This window comes from Osmerus eperlanus, chromosome 21, assembly GCF_963692335.1.
Source record: "Osmerus eperlanus chromosome 21, fOsmEpe2.1, whole genome shotgun sequence".
NCBI lineage: Eukaryota > Metazoa > Chordata > Actinopteri > Osmeriformes > Osmeridae > Osmerus > Osmerus eperlanus.
Window position 1 is genome coordinate 5,195,781 of NC_085038.1, and position 18,240 is coordinate 5,214,020.

The 18,240-nt window shown below is 42.9% G+C and overlaps 2 protein-coding genes across 2 annotated transcripts; one reads left to right on the top strand and one right to left on the bottom strand.

The window, feature by feature from the left end:
* Positions 1–1,994: 1,994 nt before the first annotated feature.
* mmadhca (metabolism of cobalamin associated Da) lies at positions 1,995–5,495 on the top strand. Its single transcript, XM_062447105.1, has 8 exons — positions 1,995–2,083; positions 2,663–2,707; positions 2,800–2,941; positions 3,096–3,313; positions 3,435–3,543; positions 3,783–3,895; positions 3,985–4,071; positions 4,437–5,495. Exons 2-8 carry the CDS (start codon positions 2,699–2,701, stop codon positions 4,653–4,655), a joined length of 897 nt encoding a protein of 298 aa, XP_062303089.1. The 5' UTR covers positions 1,995–2,083; positions 2,663–2,698; the 3' UTR covers positions 4,656–5,495.
* A 430-nt stretch (positions 5,496–5,925) lies between these two features.
* LOC134007563 (ly6/PLAUR domain-containing protein 6-like) lies at positions 5,926–14,429 on the bottom strand. The gene is made up of 5 exons (XM_062447107.1): positions 14,297–14,429; positions 8,966–9,155; positions 7,449–7,547; positions 6,964–7,094; positions 5,926–6,761 (listed from the first exon to the last, which is right to left on the bottom strand). The coding sequence occupies exons 1-5, from the start codon at positions 14,378–14,380 to the stop codon at positions 6,579–6,581; spliced, it is 687 nt and encodes a 228-aa protein (XP_062303091.1). The 5' UTR covers positions 14,381–14,429; the 3' UTR covers positions 5,926–6,578.
* Positions 14,430–18,240: the final 3,811 nt, after the last annotated feature.

The following is an 18,240-nucleotide window of genomic DNA, read 5'->3' on the forward strand; positions in this document are numbered from 1 at the left end:
CAAATGAATACAGACACCTTTCCAGTAAAAGCCACTCCTGAGAGAAACCATGCACTACCCACATATTTGGCCTGCTCCGGGATCTTGGTTAACTGTCACCCAATAGTCTGTCTTTGATGGCAGATGGCACAATAACTCACTTTAGCTTGTGTTGCTCACACATCAATCACCTCAAAGGCTTCTCTCTATCAGGAGGTGCCTCCTCTGATTTGAGTTCTGTATGTGCAGAATGGTTAACACAACAACTTGAAGTATCTCATAAAGATTAATGATACACATTGGCCCATCTATGTTGACTATCCTATAGATTTTTCTTGTTCATTAGAAACATGGCTCTAGTCTATGCCGGTTGTTCCATAGGGTCTACTTAGGCATATGGATTACTTAAGGGAAATCACGACTGTACTTTGCAACTGACCCCATAAATCAGACATAAATCAATCTGAGAAAGCATGGAAAAGGAACATTCTCTTCTCAGCTAGTATCAGCAGATGGCGAGACATGCACACTAGCTGCTCCTCTGCAGAGCACGTTCAGGAACAGCGGCCGTTGACCTGGCGCTGGTGTAAAGCTGTCTTTCATTGGCGGCTCAGAGGTGCTCTGAGAAGGTTCATCAAGCACATGTGTTTCCGGCGGCAGATGGGAGCAGGCACACGTTCCGTTCGTGTAACATTCCCGAGAGTCTCACACAGTAATTGAATCCGTGTAGTTAGTTGGCCTGACAGCACGGGCAGTTAGAGCAGAATTCTTCCGGTGTCAAATGGAATTTTCACTCACCACACAAAGGAGAGCTCTTAAAAAGGAGGATAAAATGGCAGTAGAAAAGTGCTGATTCTTGGCAGGGGCTATGCAGTAGCTTGACAGCGCAGCAATAAAAACTTGGCCTGACTCATAACTCTGTCTGGGATTCTCAAGGCTATAACCCTCACAGAAACACATCATTCACTTCACTTGGTGCTGGTGGAATAGCTGGACAGGTGTGCCACACTCAACATTCACTGGGTGTTGTTTTGTCTGAGGCAAAGAACAAATGGGTATTTCCTTTTATGTGATGATATGTTGATGGTTTTACAGTGAGGGGTGATACAGATTTTAGTTTAAGAAAGTGACTTGCTGAGTGGCCTACTGCAATTGTTCTTAAAGCTAGTGGATGCTGAGAGGCACAGTGAAAGGATCCAGGCTGAAAAGAAGAAGAACGATTAAATGATGTGTTGCCTCCATTTCTGTTCTGCTCAGAGAGGGTGTCACTCAGCATGCCATACCCAGAGAACAGGCTTGTGGAAGAGTGTTTACCTCAGAAGAGTGTTTGCCCTTGTCCTTACTGACCTGCGCTCCTCACCGGTGTCATCAGCATTGCCTTGAGACTCACTTGAGTCTATTCTCCAATTGAATATGCTAAAGCCTTATAGAAACTAAAGACAATGGTTGATTGCAATATGAGATGCAACTGCTCCATCTACAGACATTGATTAAAGAATGAATCGTGGTCTATCATATAAATAAGCTCCAATGAATGCTGATTTGCAAATATTGGTACACATTGTGAATAATTTTGCTGTAGGCCACTGTATTTATTTCAATGTTTTGCATCACAGTGTGATTTCTCAAGATTCATAATAGGTCAAGATTGATTAGCCCAGTGGGGTATGGATGAGAGGATTTCCTGAATACTTTGTTATAGTATGTTTGTCATAGTTCTCGGCAGTATAAATATGCAGTAATTTGCATTAATCAAGGGATCTTAAATAGCTGTTGAATCTCAGGGGTTAACGAACAAAAAACAAAGAATGTGTTCTCAAACTAGTAAATTCCTGTTTCAAATGTTAAGTGTAGCTGAAAAAGAAATATTTATTTTTCCACATGATCTCAATTTGAAAGTAGGCGACGGTAACCATGAGCTTATCCAATCGTCGTTTGAGAAGTGCAATTCTATTTCTAGGGATATACTGACATTTAGCGGCGTAAGATAATAGGCAGAGTTTATGAGGAAGTACGGTTTGTCCCTCGTTGGTTATAGTCATGTTGAGAACGCGCTTATGGGTGACGGGTGTGTGGTGTGTACGTGCAAGTGGAGAGCTGTTAGGTAAGAACAAAATGTTCTTTTATAAAAAATGCATTTTGTAAAAAGAAATGTAATGGCACAATTAAAACACATAACTGGGATTGTGTCGTGGTCGAATGCTTTTTGGTCATTTAAAATGTTACCCATGACTACTCACATACAGTAGTGAAAGTGACAACCCAAAACAAAAACAAGCTAGTTTGGTTTGCTAGCTGTCAGCTGTTAGCTTGATGTTGATCAGCCCGGGTAGATAAATAGTCTACAGCTAGCAGACGTTATGTGTTATATGCAACTCCCCTGCGTCAAGACAACCAACGTTATTCAAATGCTGTAACTGCAAATCTTGTACTATTTCGATGGTGCTACATGCAAATGTTTTGAAACTTCCAATCCTTCAAATGTCCAGGCCTTCAGACTGTAACGTAACATGTAGCCTAGTTAACCAGATGGCGAGTTATATCATCTGAAAAATAAGCCTAACGCTGTTTAGGTTTTATTATATTCTCTTTCAGTTCCTCGTAGTTAAAGCGAGTAGGCATAATGAAAAAAAAATTGTAAGGGTCATACACAGCATCACCACAGCTGTATTGTGTTTCCCAGGTCTTCAACGGATTAAAGTGCTAAGGAGGGATCAGGATGACTAGTGTAAGTAAAAGAGTATACTTAAAATCATCACGCAGGATGTTGTTGCAGGATCCAGGTGGTTCTGGTACCTAATGACAGCTGTCCCTATGCAGGTGATCTGTGGGCGAGTCAGGCAGGTCCTGTCTCACACTGCTGGACGCCAGGCACTGACAACCTTCCGGGTCGGACGAATCAGAACGTTTTCTGCTACGAGCTCTGATGAGCCCTACGTAGCTGTATCACACACAGACTCAGGTACTTCAGCTGCTATATTCTTCAAGTCACAGATCCAGATCTATGTTGTGAGGAAAAAATATTATAACTTAGGCGTATTCTCCGACATATTCATGTTTTAGCTTGCCAAAATGATACTTCAACTCGTTGTCAATGTAAATCTTGGCCTCCCTAGGGACTAGAACCGTGTGGCCCGATGAAAGCATGGGACCATTCGGCCCTCAGGACCAACGATTCCAGCTGCCAGGCAATGTGGGTTTCGACTGTCACCTGGAGGGTACCGCGGACCAGCGGAGAGGCCCAGTCCACAGGACAGTCCCCGACGTCCTCACTACCCCCACCAGCTCTGAGAGGCACGAGTTTGTCCTGGCTCAGTTCGTCAGTGAGTTCCAGGTAGATAAAAAAAAAAATCCCATCATCATCCTTGAAAGGAAATTGCCTTTAAGTACAAGTATTGTTACAGGTACTTTAACAGTGTATTTGTTGAACACTCACAGATGTTGTTTCCTTTCAGGTTAAAGGGGGTAACGTATTAGCAGCGAGAGTTCGCAAGGCGGAGCATTATTTTGATCATTCAAACGTGGACTGCTCAATACAATCCTGTCCAGAGCTGCTAAAGAAAGGTGCTTAATGCTAACTTATCCAAGAGTTGTATTCTCTTTTTGCTAAATACATTTGAATACAGAATGTGTTATATTTTGTGTCCACTAGAGGGTGATAAGAGCCTGTGCAAACCATCACACTCATGAAATGCTCCTCTCATAAAATAATCAGTAGTCAGTAAAGTTTTCTGTCAATGTCCAGAAAGGCTCCCAATGAGCTGATGTAATGACTACTTGCAACTCTTCTCTCTTCACATCAGACTTTGAGTCCTATTTCCCAGCGGCCCCCGCCAGTGCTATAACCGTGGTCACCGTGACTCACCGAGACACGCTGCGTGAAGAAACAGACCCAGACAAGCAGATGTTGCAAAAAGTGAGTACTAGCGCCAGAACGGTTTTCTCCTCACCGAGTTACCTCCAGTTCTCAATTCTGACTCATGCACTCATATGATGTTGTGACAGTTTGTCAGTGGTGCCAAGGAGATGTGCTTCACCCTGTGGACCGCGGGGTTCTGGGCTGACTTCATCAACCCCTCTTCCGGAGTAGCTGTGAGTGTCTAGCTGGGGTTTGGTCTTTCGTTCTTGCCTATCCCGTTTTACATTTACATTTAGTCATTTAGCAGACGCTCTTATCCAGAGCGACTTACAGTAAGTACAGGGACATTCCCCCCGAGGCAAGTAGGATGAAGTGCCTTGCCCAAGGACACAATGTCATTTTGCACTGCAGGGAATCGAACCGGCAACCTTCTGATTAATAGCCCGACTCCCTAACCGCTCAGCCATCTGACCCCCCGTTTTACCTGTCGCTCTGCATCATATTAGGTACAGACTCGTTGATCATTGTGCCATATCTACAGGCTCCATGGCCTCTGGGGTGATCTGTAAAGCGTTCCTGTCCCTCTTCCCCCTCACAGTTTTTTGGATCTCAGTCCAGCCACGCCGTCCTGGCATCAGAGGAGCAGTGGGTCCACCTGGGCTTCAATATTGAGAACCAGGGCTCGTGCAAAGTCATCAACCACGTCCTGAGAGGAACTCCGGTGTTTGTAGGAACAGTTTTTACTAACGCACCTACCAATAGTCATGTTATGGAGAGGCTGCAAGGTCACACTCATGGACTGGGAACTGGAAACTAGCTTCTTTTTAATTGCAAATCCCAATATGAGAGTACAAAGACTGTCCTTGTGCACCTAGGATGAGTCTGGAACAGAAACCCACCTACCTGTTGCATTGACACACGCACAGTAAGTGTCTTTTAGGGTGCCCAAAGGTTGTCTGTATATGAAACTATATACAACTAAGGCATCAAGAAATGTGTCACTCAACTATGTACTAAGTAGCAGGTAAGGTGGGGTACTATGATGACTCATGTGATGTCATTAACACTTGATTCATGAAGTTTCCTTTGGCAGCTATGGTTAACAAATGAGAATAATCCATTGAACTACATTTGATAAACACCAGGCTACTTTCAGTAAGAGCCAACACTTGTATGTGAGTTCATCGTGATCATGGATTTTTCACATTTTACTAACACTATGTCAACAGAAATATGACCTGTTGCTGTGATGCATGTTTTCAACAGCATTGTCTGCTTGTGTCAGAATGGAGGAAAATAGTGTCAGTGTTTGGAATGACATGAGGACCTGTTCACAGTTGATATGCAGAGCTGTGGTAGTTCTCAGGATTCTTTTACTCTATAAACCTGGCACAGACTACAAGAAATGCATTGTCGCACACAGTAATATACACAACTTGAATTTGTATACAGCTTTGGATAATCCTGTAATCCTGAAAAGCTTTTCACTGGAGTAATTAAATGAAATTACAAAAGATATGAGAACCTGTTTGTGAGGCTAATATTAAAACAACAATATGGGTAATCCAGATTGAGATTTTAAGATGAAATTTGAGGCTAAAATGTTCTTGCAAGTGTCAGACCTCAAGGATTAATCCTTTTTTTAAAAAAGAGAATAGCAAAAAATAAATGTTTAATTTTCCAGTAGGTGGTCAACAGAGGCCTGGAGGGTGGGATCTTATCTGAGAAGACTTCTCAGACTTTCAGGAAGCCTTGGCCAGAGAGATAAATTAACACCCTGCTAAACAAGAATAATCCCCTTATCAAGGACTTCATATTACACATCCAGGATTTAAAGCCCTTGAAAGGCATCATCTTTTCACTGCTTGGAATAACAGGAGGAAGAAGTGTTTTCTTAAGCCCACGTCCTGCATTAATGCACAAGCTCACCGGAGCTCCACTCCTGGGCCCAGTGGGTCAGAGGGGAGCTGAGCCGAGCATGTTTTGTATTAATTCTTTCTCTTTTTCTTTCTTATATTCACTTTTTCATATCTGTTAGTATACAGGCCATTTTGAAAACTAGATTTACAGTACTGTATAGGCAATCAAACAGTGCCAGCCAATGTTTTAATTGGACGAAACAGATATACAGCAAAAAAAAACTCTTAGTATCTGTCCACAAACTAGTTTTAGTTCTCTACTACTTCATCAAAAACATTAATTATACAACCTATATAATAGTTCAAAGTAACAAATTGTATCCACAAAATTAATATAAAAATAAATACTTTCTATGTACACGCTGCAGAGTACAAACATGTACTATAACAGACTTGTGAACATCAAATTTCAAGATGGAATCCAATCCCACACTTTCATTTCTGCACATAGTTGAGAAAGAGCATGCAAGTATGAAAAAATTTCTTTACCCACTGATGTCCCTTTAAGTTTGAATTGTGTTTTAGCTAACCTAATTAACATTCAGCTGTTTGGTATTTACTGGTACTATATTCTCTTTTAAAGGTCATTCTTTGCCAATAGCCTAGTAAACTCTGGAAAAATCAAATAAAAACATGACGGGTATAAAAAGAAATAAACAATGACATCATCTATGTGTGGTTCTATGAATTAATACTGCTCCGGTACAGTAAACATTAAATAAATTACACAACCCAAGAGATAATAATACGAGATCTCAGACCTCTACATACACCCACATGTCCTGCTAGGCTCATGGCTACCGTTGGAAGCCTTTCCATTGTCATGTGTGGCTGGCTAGTGTAATGCTGAGGAGGTTTGCAACGACAGAGCCACTGAGCAGCCAGGTGCTGGAAAGCTGCAGGGTGGCACTTCGGAGCGGGGAGGAGGTGGAGAATACTGCACCTGTCTTGTTTCTCGGCAACTGCAGGTTACAAATATTTCCTTCGCAACAAGAGATGCAGACCTAAAACCAGCGTCCAAGTCAGTAACTCGCTTTCTGTCCTTGTCTAATAATGTAAACCCACCAGCACAGAATACTTTTAAAACCCTGCAATGACAGTAGGTTTAATAAACTGTATATAGTGGTTAGCTGTGAATATTTCAGTTTGAAAGTTCTCTCACACAAAGCACGTGTCTCTTTGTGAATGGTAGGTGTGTGTCCTCACCTGGTAGCCGTCATTGTTGACGTCTGTGCAGCCGGTGGAAAGACAGTCCTCCAGGGCCACACAGCGCTTGGTCACGGACACGCTATCCCCCTGGACGTCCATCATGTGGAGTGTGTAGCAGTACCGTGTTTCTGTCAAAGACAGTGTTCTTTTTGTATGACTTTAACCAGGTCTTTCAGTCTAACAAGGAACGAGGGAGTATCACTGAATTGGCTGAGTTGAAAGTAAGAATAGAAGAAACAGTGCCTCATTGCTTTCCAGATACCTGGAAATAAGTTTGAATCTGATACTGAATGTACACCGATTTGGATGCATAGTCAACTACCAGAAGCAAGAAGGCATAATCATTCGTACAATCTGTGAATTCAAGTTTCTGACCTAATCTTGTGCTTTGTTGGATGGATAGAAGGTGAGGAGTCGGTCATTTCTAGTTGTGGTCTGGAGGAGGGTGTACAGGTACAGAGCAGGCTGACTGTAGGCCTTACCTCGAGGACAGTATACGTCTGGGGCCCAGCGGTTACACTCATAGTTATCTGCAGAGTCTTTGCATGTGAAGCATTTGAATCCACCAGGATGAGGTGTTGCTATGCAGAGAAAAGAAGAACTTATTTTTCAGGTTGCACAACATGGAATAACAATGGCTTTAACTACATGTAATCAGTTGTACGCCACTTTGGATAAAAGTGTCTGCTAAATAAATTAAATGTTAAGTGTAAAGGTAACTACACTACACTGAAGTGTAACTCAACCCCATGTCCTACATCCATCTAATTAGCTGCATGGTCCAAAATCCAAACTATAGCACATAAAACTGTCAACGAATCAAAAACAATTGACACCTCATTCATTCAATGGGGATACAAATAAAGAAATAGAGAACACCATCCACTTACATAAAATATTTTTTAAAGACATGTTGTTTGCACACAGTATCAAACAATCAATTCCGCTGTCTACATCGTCTTAAAACTCTTTAGAAAAACCATCTGTTGTGATCAAGCGGCAGTCTGTTTGCTGTTCCCATTGGCAGCCATTACATGAACAGGAACAGGCCTCTCCGTCCACGACAGCTATAGGTCTGGGGGTCACGCAAACTTCACTCACAGAACAAATCCTGTCACTCATGTGGGGCACAGACGCAGCCATGACCACCACCTCTCCCTCCTCCTCACTGCTACCCCCCCCCCCCCACCCAGCCCTCCCTGCCCCTCTACTAATCCTCCATATCCATGCCCCAGCGAAGGTCACCCTATACCCCGTATATGGTTAGCCTGGGGCCCAAATGTACACACACTTCTAGAAAAATTCCAACCCCCCCCACCCCCCACCATCCCTATGAAATCCAGAGCTGTGAACCTGATCCTAGCGATTCCTCTGACTCTCATGATGTTAGAGGCAGATTGGGCTTAAAAAAGTCTAAGTAAAAGATCTTTGAGATTTCATATGTGACTGCAGGGGCCTGTTGGGGGAAGGGGGGCTATTAGTGCGATGGTCGCCCTCCTACATGCTTGTCTCTCGGAGCGAGTGTCAGGTTGTTTTAGCCCTTAATCTGTGGATTTACATACCTCTCACGCGTCGCCAAGCCAGCTTTATCAGACTGCTTCGAGCCAAGAGGCTGAGGGCCAGAGAGCGGTCTCATGTACTCTGGCAGACATACAGTATACTATCCTCAATACAGACAGAATTAAGAGACAATGGTGTGATTCAGGACCATTCTCACTGGGGCTATGACCTTTGAGGGATTGATGTAATTGACAACACTCTGAAATTAGGCTCCACTGCTCTCGCTTTATGCAAGACAGACTTGGGAGGATTCCATTTGAACCCCTAGGACAATTAGAGTCTATGTACACTGTGTACTGTCGATGGATAATGCTGTTGTGGACAAGTGCCCCCTGGTGATGATGAATGAATGGGGTGCATGTGCATGTTTCATTGAGAGGAACCTGGGCATTATAACATAAATATAAAGACAGTATTGAAGTTATGCGATATACTGTACATGATGGATGGAGCAAGATGATGTCTTTCACTGTAAAATCACGTGATTGGGCATTTTTTGGCCAATCAGCGAGGAGTGCCAGCAGCAGGACCCGGGCCACTGTTGGCCAGGCCTCCATGGTTGGTTGAGACCCTCCACATGCAGGTGTCCGATTGGCCAGCAGCGTCTTCAGAAAAAAACATCCAGCAAGCTGTCAAGAGAGAGGGAAAGAACTTGATCTTTAACTCACATATTCAACATCACACCAGATACAACCCCAGTGGGGTGGGGATATTAATAAATTAAACATACAAGATCGATTTGTCCACCATGGTGATCAGCTGTTCATCTCAGCCATGCTGTGTTAGTCTCTAATTAAAAGAAAGGTCATGTCAACCCCCTAGTTAGTCTTCCAGCAAAATACTTATGTAGGCTTTATCTTCAGGCTTGATGGAAGGCAAATAAAGCATAAGACCTGGTTCATTACTTATCTTTTAAGGAAACATTGAACCTTGCACTTCCCAGGATGTAAAGACATTTTAAAGGCATTTTAGCTCCCAGGCCTTTTGACCCTCCTGGCCCCCTGGGTTTTCTGGATGGGTCGTCAATGAGGAAATACAGAGACTAGATTAGTATTAGCTGACAAGCCATTTAGCTCTGACCCTGGTTGTACTGTACCAGTCTGGAACAGAATGGCAGGTCAGCATATTATAGGGAGGTGGCCCCTCTCCAGACCTGCTCTCCTTCCATACTGCTGCCCCTGATGAATAGGACCACTACCCCGTGAGTAAAGCCCCCAGAAAGAGGGGAAGGGGGGGGGGGCAACAAAGCAATTTCATTCAATGATGTTGTTTTTACTTAGAAATGAAAATTATTTAGCAGAAGCCATCATAAAGGAATGAGTGAAGAGGTGAAATAAAGTCACGCATAAACCTGCCTACTTTATAAACCTTGGTTTGTACATGCTTCCATAGTCCCAAATACCATTTGAGATGTTCACGGTTTCCAACCACAAGGATGTAACGTCTTGTGACAACTTGTACATTCTAGTCTTAAGGATCTGAAGGGAACTAGTATTGCCTTGACGATTCAGCATCATGTCTCCTATTGAACTCCTATTCAACATGAACTGGATCTTTCCATCTGCCTCTATATAATTAAAAGCCCTCAAAAGGAAGGATCCTCGTTCATCTGAATAGTCCACCAGCATGCCACTTCACTTGGCAAACGTGTTATTGGGTTTTTTTTAGTCGTATGAAACTACAACCAAACTGTGTTGTTTACTTCTTCTGAGCTTACCTGAAAGCTCTTGTATAATAGTGTAACCCAAAACTAAAAAAACAATGACAAAAAAAAGAATAGTTTAAGACTATGAGGTTTTGCATGTTAATGCAACATGACAGCTTGAAGTACAGTATACTGACAAAGGTTCTAGGATGACTGGTTTGTTCAACCCACCTTACTTAGTAAGGTATGTATTTCTGCAAGATTTGTTGTCTTATTACCAGGGTTTCCTTAATTCCACTTGAATACCTGTTCTCTACTTCATTCATGAATGCACAAAATGTGGTAATCTGGTATTTCGCAAGCCCCTTGTGTGATGAGTGTGTCTATACAACTGGAGGAGGGGTAGGAGTAGCATGTGCCAACGTGTTGTTATTTATTTCCAAGCATTCTCACCATAAATAGTTGGGATGGAAACTTCAATCATTTCTTCTTTCAATTCTACTGCCAGCCCTGAAAGCTATGAACATATCCGTCATCAACTTTGTATTACCTTGATGCATTCCTTTGTAAATTAAAACGGCAGTGGTGTGTAAGGATTTAAAAAAAAAACCATTTTATTCAGGACAGATTTAAGACAGGTTGATAGATGTCTGGTGGCAGGAAATGGCTGAGGTAATTACTAGATTTGGAGCAATTGTGCTTCCTTTCCTATACAGAGGATACAGCTTAGAAACCACTTGGAGCCCCCCCCCCCCCCCCCCTGCCTGTCTGTTCCTCATTCCTCTGGCCGTCTGCCAGTAATCACACGTCGAGGTGGGACTCATACTGTAACTACTTAGATGATCAGGAAAACAGTCAAAAAAAATAAAAAAAATAACTACAGCCACAGTTTAGTAGAAGCCATTCTAATTCTAATGTCACAGGCCTTTCCCCTACATTGCTCTTACATCAGGACAGCTTCTCCACCACTGCCAGGTGGGAAAGGCAATCCACGCAATGTGATATTCCAGGTCAACAACAGCCTGTGAATGGGCACTCCTCCTTTCAGACAGAGAGATCCTGGGACTGACTCACTGAGCCAACTAGGCTGCTTTGCTGGTGTACCCAAATCATAGATTTATGAATTTCGAAAAAAAAGTCCACAATTAATCGTTGAATCTGCATCCAATATCCATTAATATACAGTACATACATGACCTGTAGACATACATGACCTGCAGACATGCTTACATACATGACCTGCAGACATGCACATGTTTGAAAGAGAGAGAGACATAAGGATACACACAGTACAGTGATACAGGTCATAGTGAAAGCTTAGTCATGCACTGATGTCTGACCATTCACTCTTTTTGCAAAACATTTTGAAAAAAAAAGAAAAGTTTTTACCATCTTTGGCAGTGAAATGGTTTGCATAGAAAGGGTCTGTCTATATAGATAACCACCCTCACTTGGAAAGTTATCGGCTAGACAGGATGTCGTCACTGACCACATACCAACTGAGTTGATACCGGGATGGAAACAGCTTCTTGACGTTCCACAGTGACATTGAAGAGCACTACACTACAGGGCATTCTGTACATGATGCTAGCTACTGGCAAGGCTCCCTTGCATGTGTGTTGGAGAGTGTGTATGTGTGTGTGTGTGTGTGTGTGGGGGGGGGGCTGGGTGAGGGAGCACAAATTGGGTCTATCCCACTCCTGCCGCCACCGACACTGGGACACAGTTAAAAGGCCAAAGGGAGCTAATTGGGATTGGAAGGGGAGTTTTTTTTCTTTCAAGACCCTTCATCTTTATACAGAACTGTGACAAAGCTCACAGATTACCAACCAAAGCTTTCACGTTCACAGGATGAGAACCGCTGCTTTCGCCTGCTTAAAATCTGAGCCCTGGGTGATGTTTTTTCCTTTTTTCAAGTGCAGTTCAAGACCAGGTCAACTTCATATACATCTGTTGTGGTTACTTTCTGTTTTCCCACGTCTACGTACTGTAAGAGCAAAATATACATGGATCAGTATCCAACTATGAGATAGACAGACGTAGATCTCGCAGCACATCCTCTGCAAGAGTTCTCTCTAGACGATTAGGAGATGTTTGATGTCAAGCCCTGGCCGCTTACAGCCCAGACTTTTAAACACCCACACATCAACAAGGCCAAGATAGAGCACACAGTCCCGAGTAGAGCTTTGTGGGAGACAAGCTGCAGTTCAAAGCAAGGGCCGAATTAAACTGTGTGGAAATTAATTCTAACCCCTTTCTTTGATCTGCATTTCTAAAGACACCAAAGTCTCTGAGAAAACTGTAGAGTGAATTGATTTTATTTTCCTTTCTCACACAAGATAGACTGTTCATTCTTCCGATAGTGAGATTTTCCATTCCAAGTATACAGTCTTTGCCTTATTTTGCATAAAATCAACCCTCTGGTTTTCAAAAGATATTACAATTGAGAACAACAAACTTGCAAATGTTCCTTTTGAAATTCTTGCTATGTCTTTGCTAAATACCTATGTAAATCACTGCTATGGATCTACAAGTGGAAGGCCACTTCTGCTGGGTCCTGAGTTGTACTGTAGAGACCTGCAGGGCACAGAGGGGGCAGAGCTCAAACACGTCTACCCATGCCCTCTCTCCCTTGTCAGACCCAACCAGCATCCATTATGCATGTCAGTTCCAAAGCATGGTTAGGAAACCATGTTTCTCACAGGCTTGGAAGAGAGACAAGCAGAAGAGCGTGTCCACAATCATCCTTTCACCTTTTTAAGGTCCTAAACGCTATAACCCCAACTCTGTTTTGGTTTGTGAATATGAGTGAGAGTAGAGAGGAGGATAGAGAGACTCACTAGACGCTCAGGCATCCCCTGTCTGTCTTACTCAAGCTGTTTCAGAGCAAACATTTCATTGTCAAATGTATAAAAACAATCTTGGCTGTTATCTCATCTAAAAACATATATACTGTTAGGCACCTTTGTGTGGCAGTTCCAACATCATGCTGAAGTGACGCTAGACATTCTGCAATAACTCTACCTAGATGTGACATGTGTGACCATCATCCACACACTGTGACATAGACAGATGTGTACGCAGACATGCCAGAGCACAAGACATGTTTTTTCTTGCACTAGGTCAGCAAAAAAGATGCAGGAATTCCAACAAACAAGTTAAATCAAACGGGCTGCCGTTAAGTAGTTTTGTTTAGACGGTGGCATTATTGGTAGGATTTCTAAAAACCTGACAAAGAAAAAAAGGTGAACAGGTAATTCCTTGTTTGGAGTGTGCGTGCTTCTAGAAGGAGGGCTCCAGTCCGAACAGTAGTCTCACAACAGAGCTGAAACACTCACAAACAAACAGTACATTCATCAGCATGCAATGCTGTAACTGTGAGAAGCCTGTACACCTGGACGGCTGGAGCTAACCGTTGATAGCAGGGGCCCCAGGCAGAAGCAATTTAAGCCTGCCATCCCTAGAGCTGTAATAACACTTTGCCTCAGCATATACAGTTAGTGACTGATGAAGTCCAGGTGTCTTGTGGTTAAAAATAATGTACATGCCAATCAATCAGAGTAGTGCTTCACAAACTGGGTTGATGCCTGCAATAGGCTATAACTACTCCATTTAATAAAAGCTGGGTGGTGGATATCCTTGCATTGTGGTGTATTGGAGCTGCTCTTGGGAGTTTGAAGTAAGACACCCAGGTTCTTTATCGACCAGGCACATATGTCGGGGCTTAGAAACTTCTGCCATGCACCTGCTGGTCTGTAAGTCAGACCGCGCTGCAATTTCAACTCCTTTGGATACAATCACTTTAAATAACGGAATGCTGACCATGGACACGACGTGTTAATAAACTCATCAATTGTATCGTAGTTTGGAGATAAGGCTACATCTACGTAGGGGTATGTTTTTACACGAATTGTTTAACGTTGAAAGGACATTCAAAATCAGTATAATAACGACTTGGCGACCGAAATATAATATGAAACAAACTTGCAATTATAGGTGAATACGTGGAACAAACCAATAAATTAGAGATTTTTTTTATTGTAATCTAACTTATTCACTGCACAATTAGTAAGACATGCAAATAAAGTGTAGATATGACTTAATAGGCTATTTCGGTACACTTACCAAAACACTTTCTTCTTTCGTTAGGGTTAGGGTTTCTCCTTTCGTCTTTATGTAACCGTAAATGTTTGACAAATACTCATTCATGTATACAAACTAGTTAGAAAGCTGTGGAGTGGATTCGTCCTTGCTCATGTTGCTTTCATGTCAGATCCTGGTTGTTCGGGTCCAATCAGACGTGTCGGTAGGCGTGCTTTACGCCCTTGTCAAATGTGTGGGCTCAAATAGAGAGTTTGTGGAGTGTGTGTTTAGTTATTGCTCATGACAGTCATGATACAAACGACGTTGTGTCCTTGGGCAAGGCACTTCACCCTACTTGCCTCGGGGAATGTCCCTGTACTTACTGTAAATCGCTCTGGATAAGAGCGTCTGCTAAATGACAATGTAAAATGTAAACGTAAAAGCAGGTCAGATGGTTTGCATGGTTGGCATCTGCTGCCTAACGAACCAAACTGTGTTCCAGACGTTCCAGAACTAAAAGCATCCATTATGAATTATGTTTGTTTATTTGTTTGTAGATAAGCATGCATGAATGTACATGCATCAGTCAAGTCTATTTGTGTTTGCATGTGTGTATTTGTATGTGTTGATGCACCTGCTTGTTTGTATATCTGTGGGTGAAAAAAGCGACTGTAGCAAAGGCTTGGTGGCCAGTGAGCGAAGACACAGCGTCTCATCTGTGTTCTGCTCCGGCTGTATCAGTCCCTCTCACTTTATCCCTGCACATGCACAGAACGCTCCTGGGGCCTGTCATCAGCAACCCGGCGGAATGCAGTCAGTTCATTTTCTTCCCTTTTTATGATCCCAGTCACAGCCACAGTAAGTAGACACGGAGGATGACTGCTCGCCGTGTATCATGAAGGGCCAACTATGACGGTTGTGTTTTTTGATTGCTAAATAATATAAATAAGTTCGTTTTGCACTAAAATACAGACGTTAGCTGAATTTCAATCTAATCATGTTTTTCATTTGGCCTCACTTGTAGTTTTTCAAAGAAGAAAACCATGCTTGTTTCACCTGATCAGTCAGTTTGCTCCCCTCAGCCCATGTTGGTGTTGCGACTGCCTTTTGGGACCCTGCTTATAGTCCTGAAACCAACAAGGCTGAAAAAGTGTTGGAATCCCTTCAGAACATCATGACCAATTAGTACAGTGACCCCTGGCTGATAGGGGAATGTTAATCTTGCAAATGTAGTGAAATACCACACAACAGTACACAAACATCCAATTCTGGAAGGTCTATGTGGACTGGAATGGCTCTGTGTGTAGAGTGTAGGCATAGGGAGCCTACAAAACATTAAACATATTCTGAACTTTATATATTCTGTCATTTCATACATTTCCAATTAGGCAACTTTTGTATGGGGAATAGGTGCTGGTACTATAGCAACACAACATACATTACGATTGTTACTAGCGTATCTTTGGTGACATGGTGAGAGACCTTGAGGACAATTCCAACAATGTCTTCTCCAAGCTGTAAGCAAGAATACTAGATATACTACCCAGCATAAGGGGGAGTACATTTGTCTTCTCGGACCCATCAAGTCAAGAGCTGACCCTTTGAACCCTCCAGACATGGAATCTCCAGTGTGAGACACACAGGAATGACTGATGCAATGGTATACTGACAAGTTTCTTGTCAAACAGTGATATTTTGGTAGCATGTGGACTAGCGTGATCCCTGCCCGGCAGGCAGATGTCCGATCTGTCATGTCGGACCCTTCAGCAGCACCTTACAAGACACACCCCCTGGAATGAAGGAATGACAGCAAACAGTTTCTCCCAGGAAGTCCTCGGCGGGCTGCCAGTGTGTTTCCCAGGTTTCATGTGCTGAGCTGAGAAAGTGGTTTGAACGTCAGGACACTTGTAGCTCTCAGCTGTCCAGTTGTTTACGAGGCGACAGTCTGCAGTCTATGAACGTGTTTCATCAGATCAAGTGGACTTCAAAATGAAAAAGAATGGTTGAGAACTGCTGTTCATCAGGCGCAGGAGAGATTCAGTATGTTTGTCCTTCTTGTAATTTAAATGTAAATGAATGAAGCCCTGCTCATTTACATTTACATTTTAGTCATTTTGCAGACGCTCTTATCCAGAGCGACTTACAGTAAGTACAGGGACATTCCCCCGAGGCAAGTAGGGTGAAGTGCCTTGCCCAAGGACACAACGTCAGTTGGCACGGCCGGGAATCGAACTGGCAACCTTCGGATTACTAGCCCGATTCCCTCACCGCTCAGCCAACTGACTCCCTGCTCATGCAAAACTAAATATTTTTTTGCTGTTGGCTCAAGGAAGCCAGTCAGTTCTTTAGAAGCGTTTCTGCCATAGTGGGACAAAAGCTCTAAAAGATAGTCAGTGTCGTACAAGCATTCCTTTTCACCAATGTTCTCCTCAGGCCAAGAAAACGTCCTTCAAGATTCCATCACAATCACCGTGTTTGAGATTCCATTGCTCAATGCAGCAGGAGAAGGATGAGCCAGTATGACATGATGTTTAAATGTCAAAAGAGCACACTTGTTCCCAGATCAGTCTGTGTGTGTGTGGAGTTTGCTGTAGAAGCAGTATGTAAAGGGATGAGGAGGAGTTTCACAGCGTTCCGATTGGCTTGCCTCCAAAGGTTAAAGCAGTGTTCGTTTGTCTGACACTGACACTTCCTAGCCTGGGAAAGCAAATGAAAAATCACTGTCAGACTGACACACACCGATCAGTGGTCTTCTCTTATCAACTAATTCCATGAAATAAGTAACTGCATTCCAAAACCCATCGTCTTGCTGGCTTTTTGGAGATTTACTTGTTGACAATGTTCCAGACAATGTTTCTTGTGACCATTGTGACAAATTCGGACACATTGTCTTTTCACCTTCCTCTCATATTCCTAAACTCGTCTTCTGTCACTCTCAGGTGACCCTGTCCCTTCATTACAATCTGGGTGAGACCCCAGCCTCTAGGTCATTGCTATTGGCAGTGGAGTCTGGTTTTCCCCTTGGTTGTCACACTGGCAGCCCCACATAAAATGAACACCAGAATCCTCAAACAAGGCCTTTCTTTGTGCACCCTTCTAGGCAGGAAATCATGATGCCTTTATTGGGCTTTTGTTCAGATAACAGGGGGACCAAGAAAGGGACTGGGGACAATGGGTTTCAGGTATCCAGGGCTTACATTCCGCAAACAGAACGGTACTTTTGTGAAGGCCCTAGTGGCATTTTTCCAGCCTGACAGCTTGGGCATTTGGGAGGCTGGCCAGCAATCAGGTAGGATCTCTTCTGCAGTTACTCAATGACATTTCCTTCATTCAGAGAGAGAGGCCTTAGTGATTGAAGAATCCATGCATGCTCTGTCTGTTCTCTGGCTAGGCAATCAAAACGGCTCAAACTGAACACAATGGATGCCACCTGCTCTGATACCCTTTAAAGGTCACTCACTGACCATGCTATTCAGCATTGAAGACAGAAACTTTAGAACATTACTTCTGCATATTAAGTTTAGCTTAATAATAACAAATATGAATTGGAGCCTAACATGTAAGGAATACGTGTTCAACCTGTACCAGAAAATAAATCTATTATTTATGGAAACCAGAGTTTGAAATTACACCATACTGTAGCTACGTATACAAACGCCACCATTGTCTTTCACGTTGCCAATACACTGGTCTATTCATGCCATTGCCCACCTGAACATAGGGACAAAAATCTGTTGTTATTCATTCAAAGAAAAGCATATGCGGTTCCGGCCTGGTCGGGTCACATTTCCTCCAAGAACAGTGTGTTTTCTTTCAAAACAGATCCTGCTTTTAAAACAGACATCACATACAGGATCTCCAAGGGCAAACAGAGATCAGATTTATTTGCTTAAATCGTGGCCACTAATCCAAGCATCTCTGGGGCTTAGAGTCCCTTTTTGGTGGGGATATGTCTAAGTGTCATCTCCATGGTGATGTCATAGTGA

What these genes read in the sequence shown, in the direction of transcription:
- mmadhca (XM_062447105.1), top strand. An exon ending in TGTATCACACACAGACTCAG is followed by an intron (nt 2,942 to 3,095) that starts GTACTTCAGCTG and finishes TGGCCTCCCTAG; the next exon opens with GGACTAGAACCGTGTGGCCC. An exon ending in ACCCCTCTTCCGGAGTAGCT is followed by an intron (nt 4,072 to 4,436) that starts GTGAGTGTCTAG and finishes TCCCCCTCACAG; the next exon opens with TTTTTTGGATCTCAGTCCAG.
- LOC134007563 (XM_062447107.1), bottom strand. Translation starts at nt 14,380, where the DNA reads ATGAATGAGTATTTGTCAAACATTTACGGTTACATAAAGACGAAAGGA. An exon ending in CGAAAGAAGAAAGTGTTTTG is followed by an intron (nt 9,156 to 14,296) that starts GTAAGTGTACCG and finishes CTCTCTTGACAG; the next exon opens with CTTGCTGGATGTTTTTTTCT. An exon ending in AGACGTATACTGTCCTCGAG is followed by an intron (nt 7,095 to 7,448) that starts GTAAGGCCTACA and finishes TGTCTTTGACAG; the next exon opens with AAACACGGTACTGCTACACA.